Source organism: Dermacentor andersoni, chromosome 4 (assembly GCF_023375885.2).
Source record: "Dermacentor andersoni chromosome 4, qqDerAnde1_hic_scaffold, whole genome shotgun sequence".
Taxonomy (NCBI): domain Eukaryota; kingdom Metazoa; phylum Arthropoda; class Arachnida; order Ixodida; family Ixodidae; genus Dermacentor; species Dermacentor andersoni.
The window spans coordinates 55,210,441-55,231,443 of NC_092817.1; the positions used below are offsets into that span (position 1 = coordinate 55,210,441).

Sequence of the window (21,003 nt, forward strand, 5' to 3'; positions counted from 1 at the left end):
TTCCGGGGTCGAAGTGTTTCGCGCAAGTTGACAAAAAAAAAAAATAATTAACAATAAAAGACAAGCTCGACAGCAACACGAAGCATCCTTACTCCGCTGCGCTTACCTCCAAAAGTTGTTTTCGATTTCATGGCCATGTAGTTGGCCACAAGGTTATGCTCCAAGAGCACGGCGTGGGGACTAATACGTGCTTCATAGGGGACGTGTCACGTCCCACTTCCCCATCCGCCAGCTTGGTTTGCCTTATAACACGTATCTCTCTCTGCCTCCTTCTTTCTTTCTTTTTTATTTCTTCTCCGTTGCTTCTGATCTGGCTTTTTCTAGTGCACACTGAAGCAAGAGCCGCGTCCTCCGTTAGGAACCCACCATGTTCCGCCCGCACTACAAGCGCAACCGGCCGCGGTCAGAAACGGAAATCTTGCTCTCGTCACCGGCGCTGTCGAGCCTGTCGGCGGCCCCACGGGTTCTCCCGCGTGTTCGCTACGCCCCCCAACCCCCAGCGCTTCCCCATTCCCTCGCCATTTATTCGCGCTTTCGTTATCCCCACCTCCCGCCTTTTCGCGTCTCATTTCCTCGCGCTCTGCGCGCGTGCTCGCCTCGTACGTGCTGTTGTCGCGACCGAGCACCGAGGCGTGGACACCGAGGGACCATCAGATCGAGGTTGTGGGGCCAAGGGAAAGAGAGCGTCGACAAAAAAAAAAAAAAAGACAGAAACAGAGGCGGCGGCGGCTACCTGTGCCGGCGAATACTGGGCCGTGCCGGCAAGCCGGCCTGCCTGCCTGCCTGCCTGCCGGACGCTTGCAGAGTGGCCGCGGCGCCAGGGACGCGTATCACGGTCACGTCGCACGCGGGGAACATTACGCCGTCAGTGCGCGTTGTTCGCTGGCCACTGCCGCCGTGCTGCTGCTACTACTGTAGCGTTGGTCGTGGTGGCGTGCGCACCGCTACGTCCACCACGTTCTTGCGGTGGCGGCGGCCATGAACCACATTTTGTCGGCTCCCGCGGTCCGGGGACTGCCGTTAATCTGGGCTGCGCATCGGTGCACGCCGGCGCGAGTCGCACGCCCTAAGGCCGCTGGACACGTCTGCCGCCGCAACTACTCCTCCCCCCCCCCGCCTCTCCACCCCCTACCACCCCTTTCGGCCCCACTACAGTGCCGCCGGCACCGCAAGAGCCGTCAATCGATGTGCTCGCGCACCTGGCCGAGTACGTGCGACGCCCCGCTGCGCACTCTTCGACGTGGGTCTCCTTTGTTCTTATTCTTTCTCTCTCTCGCTCTGATCGTGCGCATGACCGACGTGGTGTTGCGCTGGCCCCCGAACTGTATAGCCCTACGAAACACCAATCTTGGCGTAGCGCGCCAACGCTAACCCAAGACTGGGCCATGCAGTGCCCCAGTGCTCCCTTGTACACAAGTTTGTTTTCGGGGGAACGAATGGTAGAGGCTTTCATCGTGAGAAATATCACTTCCCACTCAAGATACATTGCGAAGCAAATAATAATAATAATAATAATAATAATAATAATAATAATAATAATAATAATAATAATAATAATAATAAACAAAGTGGACGCATAGAAAAGGCAGAGAGGTTGACCCGGAAAAGCTCCGGTTTGTTACCCTGCGCTTGGAGGAAGGAAAATTAAAATAGCTAGCAAGGGAGAAAGATGAGTAGCGAAACGAAAAGAAGTACACAAAATTCTGATGCGGCACACGTCGCTATAGCAACATTTCTCATAGAATCGTTTAGCACAGGAAGCGAACTAGCGCTCTGGCTGTATTTAGCGCGTACGTTCATTGTGACCACTGTCCTAGTATCATTTGCTTTGACCGGCTGAATACAGATAGACGTTAGATGAGAAGTAAACTGTGGGCCAATACAGTAACAACTACAACACGTCTGAATTCAGAGTACGCGCTAGTACGCACAAGCACGAGCGCGTTTGCGCGTGCTGTACTCGAAAGTAATATTGCACTTATGTAGAATGCATATTTGCAAATAATAAGCCCGTTTGGCATTTACAGAGCTACATTTTCACATCCTAGTTGTTTAAATTATTTCAAACCGCTTTTAATGAAACTAGCTATAGTTCGTATTCGGCCAACACTAACTTAGTTTCCATTGCTCATATGGACTTCAAGAAAGCATAGTGCTCCTAGCTAAATTGTTTAAGACATCTCAAAACAATACCTAAATGCTCTACGGGTGACATAACTCGTTAAATAACTTGTGATATATATTCTGAGACACATAATTGTAGTTGCCACAGAGCAACATTTTATGTAGTCATCTTTTCCCCCTCCGGAAGACTAGGAAAAACCACGTAGAGGCGAAATATTAAGAATAATATTTGTCACAACGGCAACATACGCGTATTACAGTACATTCACAGACAGAGTGTCGAAAGAATTTTCGGTTCGTGGCTGTATCGTGCAGCTCTTTCGCCACTGTTGCCGCACCGCGGCCGTTTTTTCGGTTGCTAACCTACTCTTGGAACCTGCAATAGCCATCAGCATTCAGCATGAAGTGCGCACGCCGCCTGTTACTTGGCGAGGCATTAGAACCTCATAATGTAAGCGAGTACTCGGCAACGCGATGATGTAATCGGCAGAGGGCATGACGAGAGGGCCTGGGTTTCATGATTGCGGATGCAATGTTCTTTCTCTCTCTCTCTCTCTCTCTCTCTCTCTCTCTTTCTTTCTTTCTTTCTTTCTCTTTTTCTTCCTTTCTTTCTTTCTTTCTTTCTCTCTTTCTTTTACTTTATTTTATTTGTAACAGTTACCATTGCCGTGATAACCGCTGAGTCACACGTAAAGGATCGCGCACTTATATATACAAGCAGCATTACGTACCTCGAAGGCAGAGAAAATATAGATGGAAATGTAGCGAGGTTAACTAAAGGAGCGCTTGATTAGCTTCTTCTATGCGCGGATGCAGGGCGGAAATAAAGAGGTGGTGAACGGTATCGCTAAAGCTAGCTTCACTGAACGAAATGTGTATTGAGAGAAAACGTGCTTTAAAGAAAAACCGTTACGTTATGGAGCAGCTTGGCAATTGACCCAGCACAGCGTGCTATCTGGGCCGACCCGTAGGCGCAGTGCACACCTATTTTCCCTTGTGACCCAATGGGCGATTTTCACGTGCTGTGTGGACAGGCGTGATCACGCATGTCTGAGCCGTCTTCGTCTGGACGTTTCCTGTAAAAAAAAAAATACTTATTGTGGAAATTAAGCGGCTAAGATCGTCACTTCGCCCTGTGTGCAATGTACGAAAGCACATAGCTCGCTTCATCTGCTGATGCATCCTCTCTTCCCTATAAAAGGCCGTCTATAAACACTAACCGCAAATAAGCGTTTATCAAATGCTTTCTCGTAAAGCCATATGTCAGCTATAGACAAGAAACGGGAAATCCATTTTAGACGATAAATGTGAACAAATCTTTGCTGACATTAACAAATTGGCGATGATTTACACGCACGCTTCAGTACGAGGTTAACTACAAAGCTTTTGCCATAAAAATGTATTATTGTAGTAGTTAAGGTATTTCAAATGTGAATGACCACATGTTATCATTTAGAAAGTGCAATGAAAAAGCAGGAAAATCAGAACTGTAAGATTGCGCACATATTGGAGCACGCTTTCACAGTTCGTCAATATCGAAGAGAATAACTCCAATCTGACGTTGGGTCCCGACCAGATTTACTCTGCCTGCGAGAAAATTAAGGGAGTCATTATTGTGATGGTTTCTAGAAGCGAGGTTAGGAGACTGGTTTATTGAAGTGAAGCGCACTACTTACAGTGGCTGACAGTGCTTCGCGTGACATATGCAGCTACGAAGAAAGGCTTAACCGCTTATTGTGCCACTGTCCTCGATTTTATTTACAAAGACGATCATCCTCCAAATAATTTGGATGATTGGTCGATCGTCCTCTGCACCTGCGGACACGGCACGAACATCCGCACTCGTCCGTGCACTAATCAGTGAAGAAAGATTTGTGTTCTTTTTTTCTTTTTTGACGTCGACTGCCCTGTGCCTTACTGCGTGTTGTTTTCCTCACATGCGTTCACCGCTTCTTCCCTTCAACTTTCATCCAGCCCTCAGTTCCCCTCCACGAGCGCAGAGCAGCCTTAGTTCGTAGTTAGTTAGTATTCCTATTATAAATATACATATATACATTTGACAGGAAAGGGAAAGCGAAAAGCAGGCTGGCAAATGCCACCGGACGGGGTGCGACGCTTGCCTACCCTCAGAAAGAGTTGACAGAAACATGGAAATGGATGTACTAACACTAAAATAACGACGGTAGAATGAAAGGATGAACACAAGCGCTACTGTAGCGATTGTGCTCGTCGTTTCACTCCTCCGTCCTTGTTCATTCCTTTATTCGTCCCTTCATCCTCCCGTCCCGTCCACGCAGTTATATATTCGTATCACAAAGCCCACTCCCATTGCTTGCTAGGGTGGCCAAACAGACGCTGTTCTGGTTAAGACCTCTGTATTTTCTATTTATGTTCTATTTGTTTTATCTCACTCATTTGCAAGGATGTATTAGGCAGAAGTTGCTACATGTATTGTAAAGGCTTTTAAATAAGTTAGTAGGGAAGGAAAGTTGTTCACGTAAAATGAACAGTGCCTCTAATCATATTTTTCCCATTTATGTGTGATTGTGATTTATGTGTGAAGAATCCCATTTATGTGAGATTGAATTTAGGAATGGCAAATCATTCATACCTGCCTATGGTTTGGTCACTTCAATAAAACAAAAGATACCTAATCTAGACTGAGAAACTCTTAAATGGGCTAGGATAGCGATTTGGGTGTGCTGGTCTAAGTTCAAGACGTAAATTCATCGCAAAGCACCGACGGACGGGAAGGTAGCTGTGCGGTTAGCTGTGCGGTTAGCGGTAGCAGGATCAAACACAGGTGCTATGTGTGCCGTCACCTGCAGCTTCCTAAAGTTGCCTGATATACATGTGGAACAAATATTACAGAAACAGATAGTCAGGGGTGCTCGCATTGTTCGTATAGTCCCTCTCTTCCGTATTTCATATATCATCATGCTTTGTGGTCCCTCTTCTCCATCTTGCGTCCTTGTTTTCCGTCGCCGTTTACACATGCATTTCAAGCAGCCGAAGTACCGGTCTTACTACTTTTATCCACCGTCACGTGTAAATATGGTGGACGACTATAACACCTGGAGTCGTAGACCACATGGTTTGTATTGTTTTAGAGGCCTCTTTGCGAAGCGATAGGTTGTGTCATGATACTGCCCCATCTTGCTGATACACTTCACAATATTAGGCTAAGAATACATTTCCGTTGGCTCTGCAATCTTAGATCCACTTGGGTAGCCTGCTGTATACTATCGCTCGAAGCTGTTTTCCAGGTAAATGGTGATTCTCTTCAGACGCAGTAAGGCTGAGCATGAAATCATTGTGAATATTGTTATGTGTGATATCAGAAAGGGCGTCTTATGATAACGGAAAATAAACGACAGGAACAGAACATTCGACATCCATGTTTTCTTTATTATGTTGAAACCATAATGTACTGGACATTCAGGTTTACTTCCATTGCGTTTCTACCTTATACCATAGTTTACAATATTTAGTACAGAGTACTCTATTCTCGTGTATATTACTATGTGTTATAACACAGTCTATCACGCTGTGCTGCGCTATGCTATGCTATGTTATGCTATGCTATGCTATGCTATGCTATGCTATGCTATGCTATGCTATGCTATGCTATGCTATGCTATGCTATGCTATGCTCCGTTGCACTAATATACTTAACTGACAGCTGATTCAGTTGGTCAACGCGCTTCAGCCTAACACTTGCAGCTAATGTTCCGTCGGTAAGGCACCGAAACGTTGCGTAACGGAAGTCGCAAGGCAATCAAAACTTTGCGGCACGTACAACTTACCCTTTCTACTTTTACGAAAGTAACCAGGACGACCTTCGTCCTGCCCGCGCATTTATGCTTGACCGAGAGGGGTGAGCCGATAGCTGCACCGCCACTTTCATGGCCACCGGCGTTATACTCTACCAGACGTCTAGTTGGCATGCGGATATAGGGCGCCGCACAAAACACGCAGATCGCGTGCTTGCCCGCTATCATGCATGCAGGGAAAACTACCCTCAGCGGCAGCCGGCGCGCGCAGTTCGTCACGTCATCGGCTGCCTTCTCCTCCGAGCTGCGGTGCGTGAGCGCTACTTGGCGTCGCACAGAAGCCTGCATCTCGGGAATCTGAGCCTGCGGTGCGAATACCGGGTCTCCCGGGCACGCACACACGCGCACGTTCTTCAAGGTCGCCACTAAATCCTTCTCGATTGCGGTTTCGCGCCGCCGCTGCAGTGCTTTGCGTTAGCCTCGCATCACGAAAGGGCTCTCGGCTGCCTTTATATAGTGATGTTATCCGTAGTCAAAGTCCGCAGCCTACCTGACGCGCAGGCTTGAAGAACGCTAAGCTACTTCCATTTGTTAGCTTCCTTTTCGCTTCTCGTTAGGTTCGTATGCTTTATCCTGTGCACCGAGTGCAATAGTAGACGAGATCTGCACTGGTTATGTGCGACTTAGAAAAACAATCGCGATAGAACTATGAAGCGCTTCGTAGTGGGGGATGCTGGATGAAGTTTGACAACGCGGGGTTTTCTTAACGTGCACCCAATGCACGGCACACGGGCGTTTTTGCATTTCGCCCCCGTCGAGATTCCGCCAACGTGGGCGGGATTTCACCCTGCGCACTCAGGCTGAAAAACGAAACACGTGTAAAAGACCATTGCAGGCGCTGATCATGCAGGCCTGATCATGAGAACGATATTCAGGGAAGAATAAAAATGGGTTGGAGTGCATTCGGCAGACTTTGTGATATCCGGACTGGAAGCTTACTATTATCATTGAAAAGAAAGAAGTACAATCAATGCATTCTTCCGGTGCTAACATATGGGGTAGAAACTTTAGACTTACAAAGAAGCTTGAAAACAGGTTAAGGACCACGCAAACAGCGATTGAACGAAGACTGCCAGGCGTAACGTTAAGAGACACGAAGAGAGCGATGTGGATCAGATAGCAAAAGGGGACAGCGGATATTCTAATTGACATTAAGAAAAGAAATGCAGCTGGGCAGGACATGTAGTGCATAGGTTAGATAACCGGTGGACTATTAGGGTTACAGAATGGACGCCAAGAGAAGCGAAGCGAATGGGAGGGGGGGGAGGGGGGGTAATTAAGAAGTTTGCGGGTGCTAGTTGGAATCGGTTGGCGCAGCACACAGGTAAATGGAAATGTACTTAGAAGAAGAAGTAGAAGAAGATGCAGGCGCGTGAAACGAGGGGCAAATTTTTGTGTGGTACAGTCGATGCCTTGCTGTTTCCTGACCAAACACGTTCAATGCTTAAGAATACCATGCACGAGGTGAGACGGAATCTTCTCTGGTAAAAAAAAAACGAATTTGTACGCTTGCATATGTTCAAAGGAGACGTGCTCTGCTGTTAGTCGCTTAATCTTCAATTTTTTGAACCTAATCTAACCTAACCTAACCTATAAATTAGGCCTTCCATATTGAATGCCTAGACCTAGCCTAAAAGAATGCACTAGCCTAGAATTATTGCAACCGCCGTGGTTGCTTAGTGGCTATGGTGTTGGGTTGCTAAGCACACAGTCGCGCGATCGAATGCCGGCCACGACGGCTGCATTTCGATGGGCTGCCGTGCGAAAAAACCCGTGTACTTAGCTTTAGGTGCACGTTAAAGAACCCCAGGCTGTCCAAATTTCCGGAGTTCCCATTACGGCGTGCCTCATAATCAGATCGCGGTTTTGGCATGTAAAACCCCATAATTTAATTTTTTTTAACTATTGCATTCGCTGTGACACGAAGAGCTGCAAATCCTTCTAAAGCATTAAGATGTCTAGTAAAAAGTAAGTACTTCAAAAGCGTTAATTTATCACCGGCGTTTGGCACCGACCGTTAGCGCAGGGCACGGACTCTCAGCACGAGCAGCATTCACGGGCGAAAAGCGCTGAAGATGGCGACCCACTAGGAAGCGCTGGAGAGGACGAACCACTATATTGTTCCAATCCTTCTTTACAATTACCCTCGGGAACGAAAAGGGAGCCGCCCGGCGACCTAACAGCTTGTCACTATGAGTGGTCTTGAGGCGGTCGACGTTGACAATGTCTCTTCTACTGCGGCGCATGCCCGAAGACGGTTCAACGGGCTCGATCATGTAGTTGACCGGAGATGTGCGTTCGACGACGACGTAGGGGCCTTCATACTTGGGCAGTAGTTTCGACGAGAGCCCAGGCGCAGTGGAAGAGACCGAGAGCTGCACAAGCGCTCCATGAAGGAAGGTGGGAGCAGAAGGCGTGTCACTGCGAATGCTCTTCTGGCACTCTTGGTCATTTGTAGTAAAGTCCCGCGCGAGATCGCGACAATCTTCGGCATGTCTGGCTGTGGCAGAAAGAGGCGCACACTCAGTTGCATCCGGCTTGTACGGAAGGATTGGGTCGATTGTGTGCGAGGGGTGCCGGCCGTACAACAAAAAAAAAACTAGTGGTGCTCTGAAGGCGGTATTGTAGGCGTAGGTTGCGAAGGGCAGAATAGCATCCTAATTTGTGTGGTTGGAGGCTACGTACATTGTGAACATGTCGCCAAGCATACGGTTAAAGCGTTCTGTGAGGTTATTGGTCAGCGGATGGTAAGCAGTAGTTGTGCGGTGCACAACGTGGTACTCTTTGAGGATGGCTTCGACGAATCCCGACAAGAAGACACTTTCGCGATCACTGAGCAACTCCTGTGGTGGACCATCACGCAGTGCGAATCGTCGAAGCAGGAAGGAGGCAACATCACGCGCTGTAGCCGCTGGGAGAGTGGTAGTTTGGGCGTATCGCGTGAGGTGGTCAACAGCCACGATGGCCCAGCGCTTACCAGCAGATCTCACGACGCGCCCGAACGGCCGTGTAGGGCAAAGTAATGGTCGCAAACCAGCTGGTGAGAAGCGCGGTGAGGATTTCCGGGTCTGACAATCGGAGCACGAGCGAACGAACTTCTGAACGTAGCCGTACATCCCGCGCCAGTAGTACCGCTGTCGAATGTGCTGGTATGTTTTGAATACTCCCGAGTGTGCGCATTGTATGTCAGAGTGGAATGACGTGCATATTTCAGAACGCAGACTGCGGTGTACTATACTAGCAACCACTGGCGGATATCGGCGGTGTAATTGCGTCGGTGGAGAAGGTCATCGCAAATGGTGAAATGGTTGGCTTGGCGACGTAATGCGCGACTGGTCGGTGGTGCCTATGGATCAGAGATCAAGTCTATCAGCGAGGCGATCTAGTGGTCCTTGCGCTGTGCGAAGGTCGATGGAAGAAACCGCAAGCTGGCATACGAAGCAGCAGCCATGGTCCCACGGGCAAGGAAGAGCGCGAGAAGTTGTTGGCGTGAGAGTGCTGGCGGCCGCTACGGCAGAACACGCGAATGTCGTAGTCCTGCAGGCGAAGTTCCTAACGGGCAAGGCGGCCTGAGGGGTCCTTCAGTGACGACAACCAACAAAATGCGTGGTGGTCCGTGACAACGTCGAATGAGTGGCCATGCAAATGGCCAAGCCTTTCTGAGCCAGGGCTTATAATTCATGTTACAGCTGTACAGGGTGTTGGGTTCCTCTTACAGTCTGCCTGTTATATGCAACACCTGCAAAACCAATTTGCGTATGATTCAGAGCATTACCACGCAGTGCGTCAACGGCTAAAACTATTGCCATTGCTCAAAATTATTAAATCACGACGCACATCTCCGTCGAGACAATGCGTGCACATGTCAGGCACGTTGCCCGGACCCCTTGCCACCACGTCGCTGCACTTACCGTGGAAAGACCCCGCACCTAATTTAGCACAAGTGTCAGTGCATATCGTGCCTCGCTTACATCAAGTTACACACCTGCGGCCAAGCTGGTGTCTCCTCTATGGTGTTTGTGCCGTCCTGAAGTACACCTCAAAATTCCAGTACTTCAGAAAAAGTAAGCCTTACCACCGTCTGCACTAAACCAATTGAGCTTACTCCTGTTGTACGAGAGATACAGTAGCGGTGCTTTGTTTATGCCGACGAGAGGAATCACACTGTGATTCAAGACGTCACAGGTCACGAGGTCCATGGCTGCAGAACTCATGGTTCTGCGCAGAGCACTTCAATTTATTGACACAGAGAGTCCTGGTACATGGGCCGCGTTTTTCGACTCGAGACCGGCTTCACACAGCATTCAGTCAGTCCTCCAACCTGGAGCTCCCGAACAGCTAACATGCGAAATTGTCAAACTTCACCACGACGCTTAACACATAGGCCACGAAATTATTTTCCAGTGGCTACCTGGATATTGCGGGATCAGTGGAAATGATCAAGCAGACAAAGCTGCTTGAGAGTCAAATGAAGAAGAACTCAGTGTTCCCATTCCTCTTTCCAGGACAGACGCTGTAAGGCAGCTTCGTCACCTGGCACGCAAGCTCTCTTTAACAGAGTAGAACACCCCAAATATAACGCGCACCAGGTTGTACGAACTGAACCCTTCGCTCCAACTCCGACCTCCACCCGGGCTTCACCGACGTGAGGCATCCCTTCTTTACCGGCTGTGGTTGGGAGTGGCTTTCACGAAAGCGTACACTAATTTGGTTGGAATGACCGACAGTGCTGCATGCGACGTCTGTGGCGTGGAAGAGAACATCGAACATTTATTGTGCCATTGACATCGATTTCAATCCGAAAGACAAACATTATCTATCGCATTGCGACGACTGGACAATCGGCCATTGCCTGTGCAGATGCTGCTTGAAGACCGTCCCCATCGCTCGTTGGCTCAGAAAGTTGTGAAGGCACTTTTGCCTTTCTTGGGGGCGACTGGCCTATGTGAACGCCTTTGACTCGCTCAGGCCCTCCGCGTGCGTGCGCGAGCTCACCGCGGCTTTCCTCCCCCTCCCCTCCCTCTCTCTATCTTATCTTTCTATTCCTCGTTCCCGTCGCCCATATTAGGGTAGCCAACCAGACGCATTTCTAGTTAACATCCCCGACTTCTCTCTATATATCCTCCTCCTCCTCAAGCATAATGAATTTTCGTCTGTTTTCCGTCTGGTGCTATTAGTAAAGCTCATTTATGTATTTGATCTTGCGTTTATTCCTTCCCTTTTCTATTCCTTTGTTGATTCATTCATTCATTCATTCATTCATTCATTCATTCATTCATTCATTCATTCACAAGTCTTCTCGTCTCAAGTTGCCTGCTGTCCCGTCGCTTGGTCTTCGGCCCGTGCGAGCCTGTTCTTCTGGCGTCGTCTTCTTTTTTTTTTTCTTTTTGGCGAACGTAGTTTTTCATTTACACGTCGCCTCTTTCACCGGTCGGGACCGTCAGCAGCGGTAGCGATGGTCGTGCCACACTGGCAGGCTTGGGCAGGCGCACGCTATCCGGGGCGCACGCCGCACCTTATTGATTGCGACCGACGCGACTGCTACATCGCTGCGACTGAAATTGTGCCCGTTTTCTATCCGTGTCAAGGGCAGAATGGCTCGGCACTGACCCTTTCCCCTTTTTGCCCTTCTTCCCGCTTCGTGCCTTGCCGTCGCCCGGTACACGAGGAGTTCCTCCCAGCTTTATTTGTTCTTGTGCTTGGTTTTGTTTTCCCCTTTCCATTTATTGTCCCTTTTCCTGAGTTCGAACGCTGCGTGACGAGCCGCGGAGCTCTCCACAGCCATGGGACCGTGCTGGCACAGGGTGGCACGCGCCATACCGACCTACATTTAGTGCCTTTTCAATTGTTCCGCTCCCCTGCGTATTGAGGCCCTCAATCACGAACATGCCCGCATGTCGGCGAGCCGGTTCGCTGCTTTGTCTCCGCGTCTCCTGCTCATTCGTTTCTTTCCTCGATGTGCGCAACATAGGAATTGCAGTCACAAGGCAGATGTTTGGCCGTAATTCTTGGGCTTCATGCTTTTCTGTTTCTTCGAAGTTTTATGTGATATCTAGGCAACGCTGCTTAGGGCAAAGTACCAGTGTGTCGTATGAGTGCTTTTGTCATTGCCTGTTCTTTACTTTTTTTTTCTCCAGCATTCAAATTTCATGAGCCATACGTTAAGGTCATCTCAAAGGAATCGGTATCTTAAGCACGGCGTTACCCCAGCATAGGTCACCGAGCAAGGTTGTTGCGCGGTCAAATCGCCACTCCTTAGGCAAGGTGTAAGTTGCTTGGGTCACTTGCGAAAACTTCAAAGGGAAGTTTAAATGAATGAATGCAGGAATGAAGGCTACTAGAACGCGCCAACAGTGGACTTTCAGTCCACAATAAATATCTCCATTTGCCTATTGTGTTACTATTGAGACAGCAATTGTATGGACGCTCGAGGCAAATGTAAGCCGTTGGCGACACCCCCATTGTGCGTGACGAGTTGTGATGTCTTGCGGACGTCGCATGTGCGGCTTGTCTCCAGAGACGTGGAGCGCGTTTGGCTGCAAAAAAAATGCTGGGAAGCGAAGTCGACGCACTGTCAACGCTCCGCTCAACTGTCTATACTTGTGGACAACTTTCTGTGGCAGTGAAGGGAAAGCTACGGAGGCAAAGCACGCAAAAGTGAGAGCGCTTCTGAAAAGATTCTTGCGTTTTTATCCACGTGTAGTTTAAGCTGCGAAAGAAAAAAACATAAACACCTGATTAGCAACAGTTAAGTAAGACAGAACACCACTGCATGTAAATGTTTACTTATTTTGCTGATTTTCCCTTCCGCGTCTGGGCAAACGCGAAACCGTCGCACGTGGAAGCTACGTTGATTCAGCGTCTCCTTCGACCAATCAAAAGCTCTGTCAAACGCTGGCGGACTATTTGGCGCAGTAACACATGTGCAGAAGCTCCGCCTCCCGTATCTTTCCCTTCGTAGCCACAGAAAGTTGTCCCCGAGTATAGGTGGCAGGCCCAGGGCAGCGTTCTGCTTTCGGTTGCTGGCATGGGCGTTGTGGGTGCGCACACTGTAAGGCATACTCGCCTTCCTGTCGAGCTGCTGTCTATGCTGTATGCACTGGTTTGAACGGTAAACATCAAGCTAACGTTATCTACTATTTCACTGGGCGCTGACTAACGTGGGCGGTTTCCCGATGGTCTCATCTAGTGCACCATCGAGGCGCGACGCCTGCAACGCCACCTGGCGACACTCTTCGTCACGCCTGCGTTGTGAGGCGCCTCGTCTCGTGGCTGCCAGCGCGTTCATGTGCCCGCCGAGCTGAAGTTGCTGTGCGCGCTACGTCGCACCGACACGTCGCATCCCACGTATAGTTAGGTCACCGTCCGAGGAGTTCAAGCGCTGTGGTGCTAGCTCTGTCAATGCTTCGCACTTCGTACCAAATTTTGATTGCCAAATTTAATTGAGGGCCAAATTGAGTGCAATAGTTTTATTAATATTATTTGTTTAGATTTTTCCAAGAGACACGTTTAAATTTTAAAGTGCGGTCACTCTTAAAATGAAAGGGAATGTGCGAACATCCGTTGGAGCCCCAAATTTGAATGCATGTGGCTGCTAGTGGATACGAAAGTTCACCCTGACGTGTGCTGACGCAGTGATCTCGTTGCTCACGCAGCACGAGCCAATCAAGCATACATCGATGACGGCGTAATTTAGTATGTCTCGATGCTTAGGACAGCATGGTAGCCAACTTTACGCTTTTTTAGGGAATACTTTGGACGCTGTCCGATCCAGTGATTCGAACAGACAGTTCTAAGTGTAGAACGATGCTCTCTGATATGACTTTTGATATAGCTTCAAGACATATGCGTTGAGACTGCACATCTTAAAATATTTTTTGCTAACTGTGATTTAGCCTGGAAGCGCTGAATGTCCGCGCGTGCGAAGCACCTAAAGAACTTTCTTTTTCCTTTCTTTTTTCTTTCTTTCAATTTTGTTTCTTTCATTTTCTTTCTTTTCGGTCCAGCTTGTATCGCAAGACGACTTCACGCTTGACTTCCTTTATTATTTCAGCACAAACACCTTTCTGTGCGCGCACTGGAATCTGCTGCGAGTTTTGCTTCTGATTAAATTCATACCTGAGGCGAAATACGCGAAGCATAATGCTTCCAGTACAATCTATATCTCCGTTACATGTCCCTCAGCTAGTCTTACCTCAGTTACCGCTCTTTCGATTGCAGCACGAGCCTCCTAGCGGCCGCATGGCAACACTTTCACAAGAACGGTCCATTTCCGTGCGAGGGATCTATGTACACGCCCGTACACGTGCTCCCATACTTTGAACCCATTAGGAGCTGCGCGAATAGCGAGAGCCCTAATGGTCGCCCGCTTCAAGCAAAACAGGCGTCCTTGATTTGCAGCGCCACATTCGGCGGCGCACAATCGCGTGACGGATTCCAGGGGTTCCGCATGGCGACAGAGCGAGATGCGTGTCGGGACAGCTCCAACGGCTGGCCGTGTAGCATTTGTCTTCGGTCGCGGACAGCCTTAAACGTGGCAACAGTCATTGGCGCGGTGCCAGACTGCGTGTAGCATTTCAGGTTTACAAGTTCTTCAGTCTGGCTGCTCGACGGGAGGGATCTCTCTGTCTCAATTTAGCTAAATGAACTTGCGCGTGCTTGTAGACCATATACGTCGAAATAAAGAAATTTTCTTTGTAGCTTGAAGGTTTTATTGCAATTAACATTACTGACGCGCAAAGCCACTTGTTTGACGCAGCGCTGACCAGAGAGAATTCGGTTCTTCATAACGAGGTTTTCGTAAAGATGAACTTACGCGAAGTAAGTTTCTGACAAAAACTGACTTATGCGCGCCGGGCTGGCTCATTGGCCATGGCATTCTGCTACGGACCACGGGGATGAGGCTTCGAATGAATGGGAATGAATGGGACCCAAAATAATCCGAAGCTCTCCACTAAGACGTCCCTCTTTACCTACTTTGTAGTCTCAGGACGTTAAATCCGAAATTTGACAACCTTACTTTAGGCATCGACAGGCAATTTCCGAAGTTTCTGTTTTGATTTTCATTAGGTACAATAAGGATACTTAATATGTTACTGCAAGGTGAACTTCCATATAGAACTTGCCATAGATGCCTGTAAAACAACCACACTCTCTCTCTCTCTCTCTCTCTCACTGAATGTTTCATTTCTTGCCACACCTGGACTATGCCTAAACTTCTTGCAAAGTCCGAAAGCATCATTCTTGGAGAGACGATAAGCACTGCTGAGAAAATAGGTCTCATTGGTTCGATCTAAATGCTGTCGGTTCATTGTCTTGTACTGCGGAATCAGCCCAAATATGACGAAAAATTTGGAGGACCTTTGTCTTCAACGTACACCCAATTTAAAAGCGAGAAATTGCCCACAATGTATAAGAACAGCTAAAACAAACTGATACCCAACACCATTACCCACTTATTTCTTTTACGGAACCTAAGACACTCAACCTCTTGTGCGCCTCTGGTAACATTGTATCGACGGATGACACCGTCTGAAGCTTTCTCATGAAAGCTTTAGACAGAGTCAGGCTTTGCTGTTTCCGGCAAAGCCTGTGCCGCCAGGCCAAATTAAGCCTGCGTAGCACTCAGGACCTCCGCCAGACTCTCGCCGCACATCCTGCACCCACCAATCATGTCCTAGTAGCGAGCTTCCGAAGAGAACAAAACAGGCAGCGAGTATATGTCAAGGTACGCGCAGCTGCAATAAGAGGAAACAAATTATCCTCGGTGACGTTAAGTAAAAAACCTCGGCCCCACGAGGACAAGGAGCGCAGCCTGGGGATCTGCGGAGCAGATAGTAATGACACACGCCGGGGCAATACGTTGCCGGGGCTTTGCTATCTATATATACGTACAAGAATCCGTACGCGTTGCCGCAAATATAGCCGTTCCCTTATAGCACAGTCTCAGAAATGGCCGCCTTCCTCGACTGCCTGCTCTACGAGCCGGAGGCCTGAGCGGCTCTTTATAGCCGGGCCGAGACGCCCGCAGGGCTCATCGTCGTAAAGCGCGCCAATCATGGTCGCCGGAACCGAAGCGCCCAGAGAGCCGGAATCGGAAAACGAAATCGCGCTCCTCGCTGAATCGGTACAGCGGGCAAAGACTTATTTACGACGAAGGCGCGCTGAAAGTACGCCGTGCCGTGTCTTCAAAGGGTCCGAGTCTCTCTTTCTTTTTTTTAATGGCCACAGTATAAAGCGATGGCCGACGTCAGCGGCGTCTCTTTGCTGCTAAACGAAAGCGTCACTTTGATTACGAGCACGGAAAGGAAGGAGAGATTCTTGAATTGAATTGGGAGCCCGTTGAACGAGTTTATGCCGCCGTAGCTTTACATTCATACTTCTTAGCGAGAGACTCTTAGGGCCAGTACACGTTGCGACAGAGTAAGGAAGACCCACTTTCCCGTTTTGAAAGTCCCTGTGCGCATAATGTAATGGCGCTGTCATTGAAGCTCGGTGTACTGGAAAAGCCGGATATAACAGCTTTGAAGCAACACGCTTTACGCTACTCGTTTTTATGCTGTAAGAAAATGCTGACAAATAAACAAAGAATAAATACTCCAGTTATTGCATATTATATCAATTCATTGGGAAAGAGACTGCTCGAAAAACTCCAAATGATATTCATCGGACCGCGCTATCGCTGAGCAGCTCCACGGCTTCATGCACCGGCGAAATAATTGCACCCTTATAATCTTAATTATCGCTCTCATGTGTCTCCACCGCGATTTGTACAAAGCCTGGCAAATCTTGTTACTGTCTATTGTTCTTTACCAGGCAGATGTCACACCAATGTCGCCACGAATGGAAATTTACACCGCTAATGTAGCTATACATACATCCATTCCGCTGCAGCATTTCATAGGATCAGCAATCCAAACCTGGTGTGCAGTCAACCGTAATTATTGTACATACATACTGTGACAGTGTCAAACTCTCCCTAACCATGGTTAAACTCATTTCAGCTCGGCACTTTAGAACTATAACATACCCTACAAGCCGGTAATTAGATGTGCGTCGTTGTTATTTTATAAGGTACGCTTTATTCTGTAATCTATTAGTAGGCGTTTTCTTTCTCTCAATCATGCTGCACTTATTTCTATGTCTGTAAAAATATTTCAGCTTTCTTTCCTTATAACATCTGTAATTTCGCGTATCGGCTACGACTGGCCAGATACTGTCTACATCTTTTGCTGACTTATTAAAAACTGGAAGCCCCAGTTCGTAGCCGTGATACGGGACACCTCACCTTGTATTATCCGTAGAGGACCCCAAAAACTTAACTGAACTCAACACTAGCATACAGTTGGAAGAAAAAAAAAACTAGGTAAGAAGCAAACAACTCATCATTTCATCGAGTAAAATTACACGTACACTCCAGAGCCCATATTCATATAGAGCACTTACGCTAGAATTGTTCATAAGGTACAATTTTGACCAATTATAATAATGCTGAACATACTAACAGCGAAGGCGATCGGCCAATGGCAAGGAATCCTTACGAACGATAAGCTTTGTGGACACCGCCCCCCCCCCCTCCAGTAGTTCAAGAAAATATCTCCACTAACGCAAAAAAAGACGGAAAACTTCACTGATTCCTCCCGCCCTCAACTCGATTACTGCGTACATTACTTTTAAATACGCTTTGTTTCCTCCTGCGCTCAACTTCAAGTGTTTCAGCCTATTCATTCGTTTCCTCGCTTTTGCTTCCTTCTTCACTTTGCGCAGGACTTTACTTCTGACTTCTATTTCCGGCAATCGTGGCGGGACGAGCGACTCTCGTTCCAGAAAAGCCCAGACCTCGAGAGCATGACTGTGGGCGCTGAAGTGGCCGAGAAGATCTGGGTACCCGACACCTTCTTCGCCAACGAGAAGAGCGCCTACTTTCATGCGGCCACGACGCCCAACACTTTCCTCCGCATCGGCTCCGGAGGAGAGGTTTTCCGCAGTATTCGGTGAGTACAGCCGAGCCCTGATTCAATGAACACCGTCATTGCACAAAAATATACATTCGCTATATCGAAAATTCGTTGTAATTGCACTCGCCCTAGAAACTACTGGCGGCGCAGAAGTCGAGAAGAAGCAGAAGAAACGCCTAATTTCTAGTAACGTCTGAATGGTAACTTCTTGAGACCGGTTCGAATACGAATCGAATAGTGCCAGAATCAAATCGAATCGATAATTATTTTTATAAATTTTGAATAAAGGTCGTCTCTTCTCGCCACTAATATAAAACGATGTTTGTATCCTAGTATTCACAATGTCAGCCAGTTTCTGTGATAACGTTGCACGTTTTGAAACGTTGTTTGCTAAAAGTCCTAAAGTAGCATTCACAACACATAAGCAGCTTTTTTTTTCCATACCTAAAGTTGTTTGGATAGTGCGCATGATAACCGTTTATAAGGAAAAGTCTGGCTCCCTGAGCAACGTACAGCGTGCTCCACTTCGTAACTGCTTGCGTGTAATATCTACTATGGCCATCAGGATGTAATTTCGAATACCTTTTTTCCCACTATATCTTTGATCACGCACACTTGAGCACTTCAACTATTGACAAACTCTTAAAGAATATTCGTATTTAAGAAGGCAGAATATTTTATTTGAAGCCTGATTCAAATGGGGCAGTATTTCACTTGTTATTTGAAATTTTCGAATATTCGCACACTCATAAAAACTATTTCTAAAAGATAACGCGCACTACATTTACAGGCGGAAATCGGGGACTGAGTTGTGTTTAAGTACAGTTGCCATCCAACGACAGCACTATTCAAGTTGTTTTGTACGCGCCTGACGCATGCAAAATGTTTAAGCCTACTATGAAGCTCAAGGCAGGCATGTCGACACAAGCTGGGCCATTCCACCTCTCATCACATTTTTCCCAGCTAGTTTGGTTCGATCCGTTCGTTGTAACCGAACTGAGTGGGGCACCGGATTGTTATATGCGACCGGCTCTCTAACAGAATCATTGAAAAAATTTTGGTGGTTGAGAAACTGTTCGTAGTAGCTCCAAGTAAGCTCCCAGTGGGATCGTCACATGTGGGCATGACTGTATATGTCTCCCTAAGCTACAAGATTGGGTTTCAGTACTCACAGGGTCTGATGTCTGAACCACCCGGATATTGTTAATGACATTAAGTTTTTGAAGTCTAAAATGAGTTAATCCCACTACTTATCGAGTGGCTACCAGACGTCGATAATTATTATCCAGCACGACAACGATAATTTGCTATGTGCTGTGATGCGATATTGAAGTACGGCTATAAATATAAATGAGCATGCGCAATTCACCATATTAGCCCTTTTAGTAACGGTAAATTGTGGCGCTAAATCAACTTACACTCTCATTAGCATTAGTATTAGAAATGGGTAATATTTACAAACAAAAAGAGAGAGAGAAGAAATGGGAAAGGCAGGGAGGTTAACCAGAAGGGAAGATTCGATTAGCTGCCCTACGCTGGAGAGAGAGAGGAGTTAAAATAACAGCAAAGTAAAGAGAGAGAGAAAAGGGGAGCACAGATGCACAACCACAACCAATCACTGCCACCGCATACCGTCACCGCACAGCACAGTAGCACTTGCAGCACTATAAACATCGGTTCAAGGTACAACCGCTTGTCCAATTCTGTTACCCTTAGAAACTGTAATGGTGCCCTCGTCGCCTTCCGCTGCGATGGTTTGTAATGTCGGCATTCTAAAATTATTTCCTCAGTTAAAGGTCTTTTCTCAAAGCGCGCTATCGCGATTGCAAGCGATCGTCTCTGTAAATTATAGCGAGGACAATCACAGAGAAGGTGTTGAAGAGTCTCCTCGCTACCAAACTCGCCACATGAGACGTAGTCTCCCCATCCGATTCGGAATGCAAAATACTTCGTAAAGGCCACTCCTAGCCATATTCAACAAAGCAGGGTAACTTCTCGTCGGCAGAATCCAGCCGGGATGCGAAGGCGGAGAGAAAAGACTATGTGGTGCAGCCGGTTTCCTTACAAACGACGTGTGTTCCATATGGGGAATGTGGTATCGTGGGTGAGCACTCAAAGTTTTCTAGCGGCATCTGTCCTTTATAAAGTTATCTCGACTCCGCTTCTTCACCTTGAAGAGCCGACCAAGCAGAGTTATCGACGTGTTCGTTACCTATGACGCCGCAGTGACCTGGAAGCCACTGAAATGTCCCGTGGTATCCTTTCTCAGTGAAGGTATAGATTAGTTCTCTAATCTAGAATACCAGTTGCCATAATAATACCAGTTGCCAGAATGCCATAGGTATGATAGCAAAGACTGCAGTGCTACCTTCTAGTCAGTGAATAGTGACCATCTTCGAAGTTGTTCTTGGCTGACGAAACGAAGCGCAGAGCGAAGAGCTGCAAATTCCACAGCCGTCGACGTCGTTGGGAGACACGTCTTGAAACTGACGGGGGTGCCTCTCGCTGGGGAAACCACGGCTCCGGAGGAAAAGCGCAGAGTCGCTGATCTATCAGTATAGATGTGTACGTGGTCGGCGTACCTCTCGTGCAAAAGGAGCAGAGTTAATTGTTTAGGAGCAGGTGATGACAGCTCAGAGGTTCTTTTTATTTGCAATCTGTGGCTATGAAACTCATTTTGGTCTTGAATCTCTCGACTTTCTCCACGAACTATTTGTCTTATATGGGAAGCCCAGGAACAACATTTCTACCTTGTGCATTGGGCACATTATAGGCACTCTGTGCATTTTTTTCGCCCACGTGACGGCTGTCTTTAGGGTGGAACAGAACAGTGGAATACACAGGAAGCGGGTAAAGCAGACGTGCAACGGTCTTTTGCGGAAAGCGGCACGGTTTTCGTCTTTCGTTGTGCTACGATGGCGCCTGCGTCGCCAACGAGCAATTTAAAAAAAACTCGGTAGCCCGTCAGGCATACCCCTCGTATAGCGGGCTCCGTCACCTGAACTTCGCTGTCCGCATGAAGATATAGCGACACGACGCTTCCGAGAGTCAAAGCTTATTTGTGCCCGTTTTTCAATGCGAAACAGGCA

General features: G+C 47.8%; 1 protein-coding gene across 2 annotated transcripts in view; it reads left to right on the forward strand.

The window, feature by feature from the left end:
* Rdl (Resistant to dieldrin) overlaps positions 1-21,003 on the forward strand; it is a 229,627-nt gene that overhangs the window by 83,400 nt on the left and 125,224 nt on the right. For both annotated transcript variants that reach the window (XM_055073792.1, XM_050184372.2), the window contains exon 4: positions 17,724-17,950. In XM_055073792.1, coding sequence (XP_054929767.1) covers positions 17,724-17,950 — 227 coding nt within the window. The remainder of the gene's footprint in view (positions 1-17,723; positions 17,951-21,003) is intronic.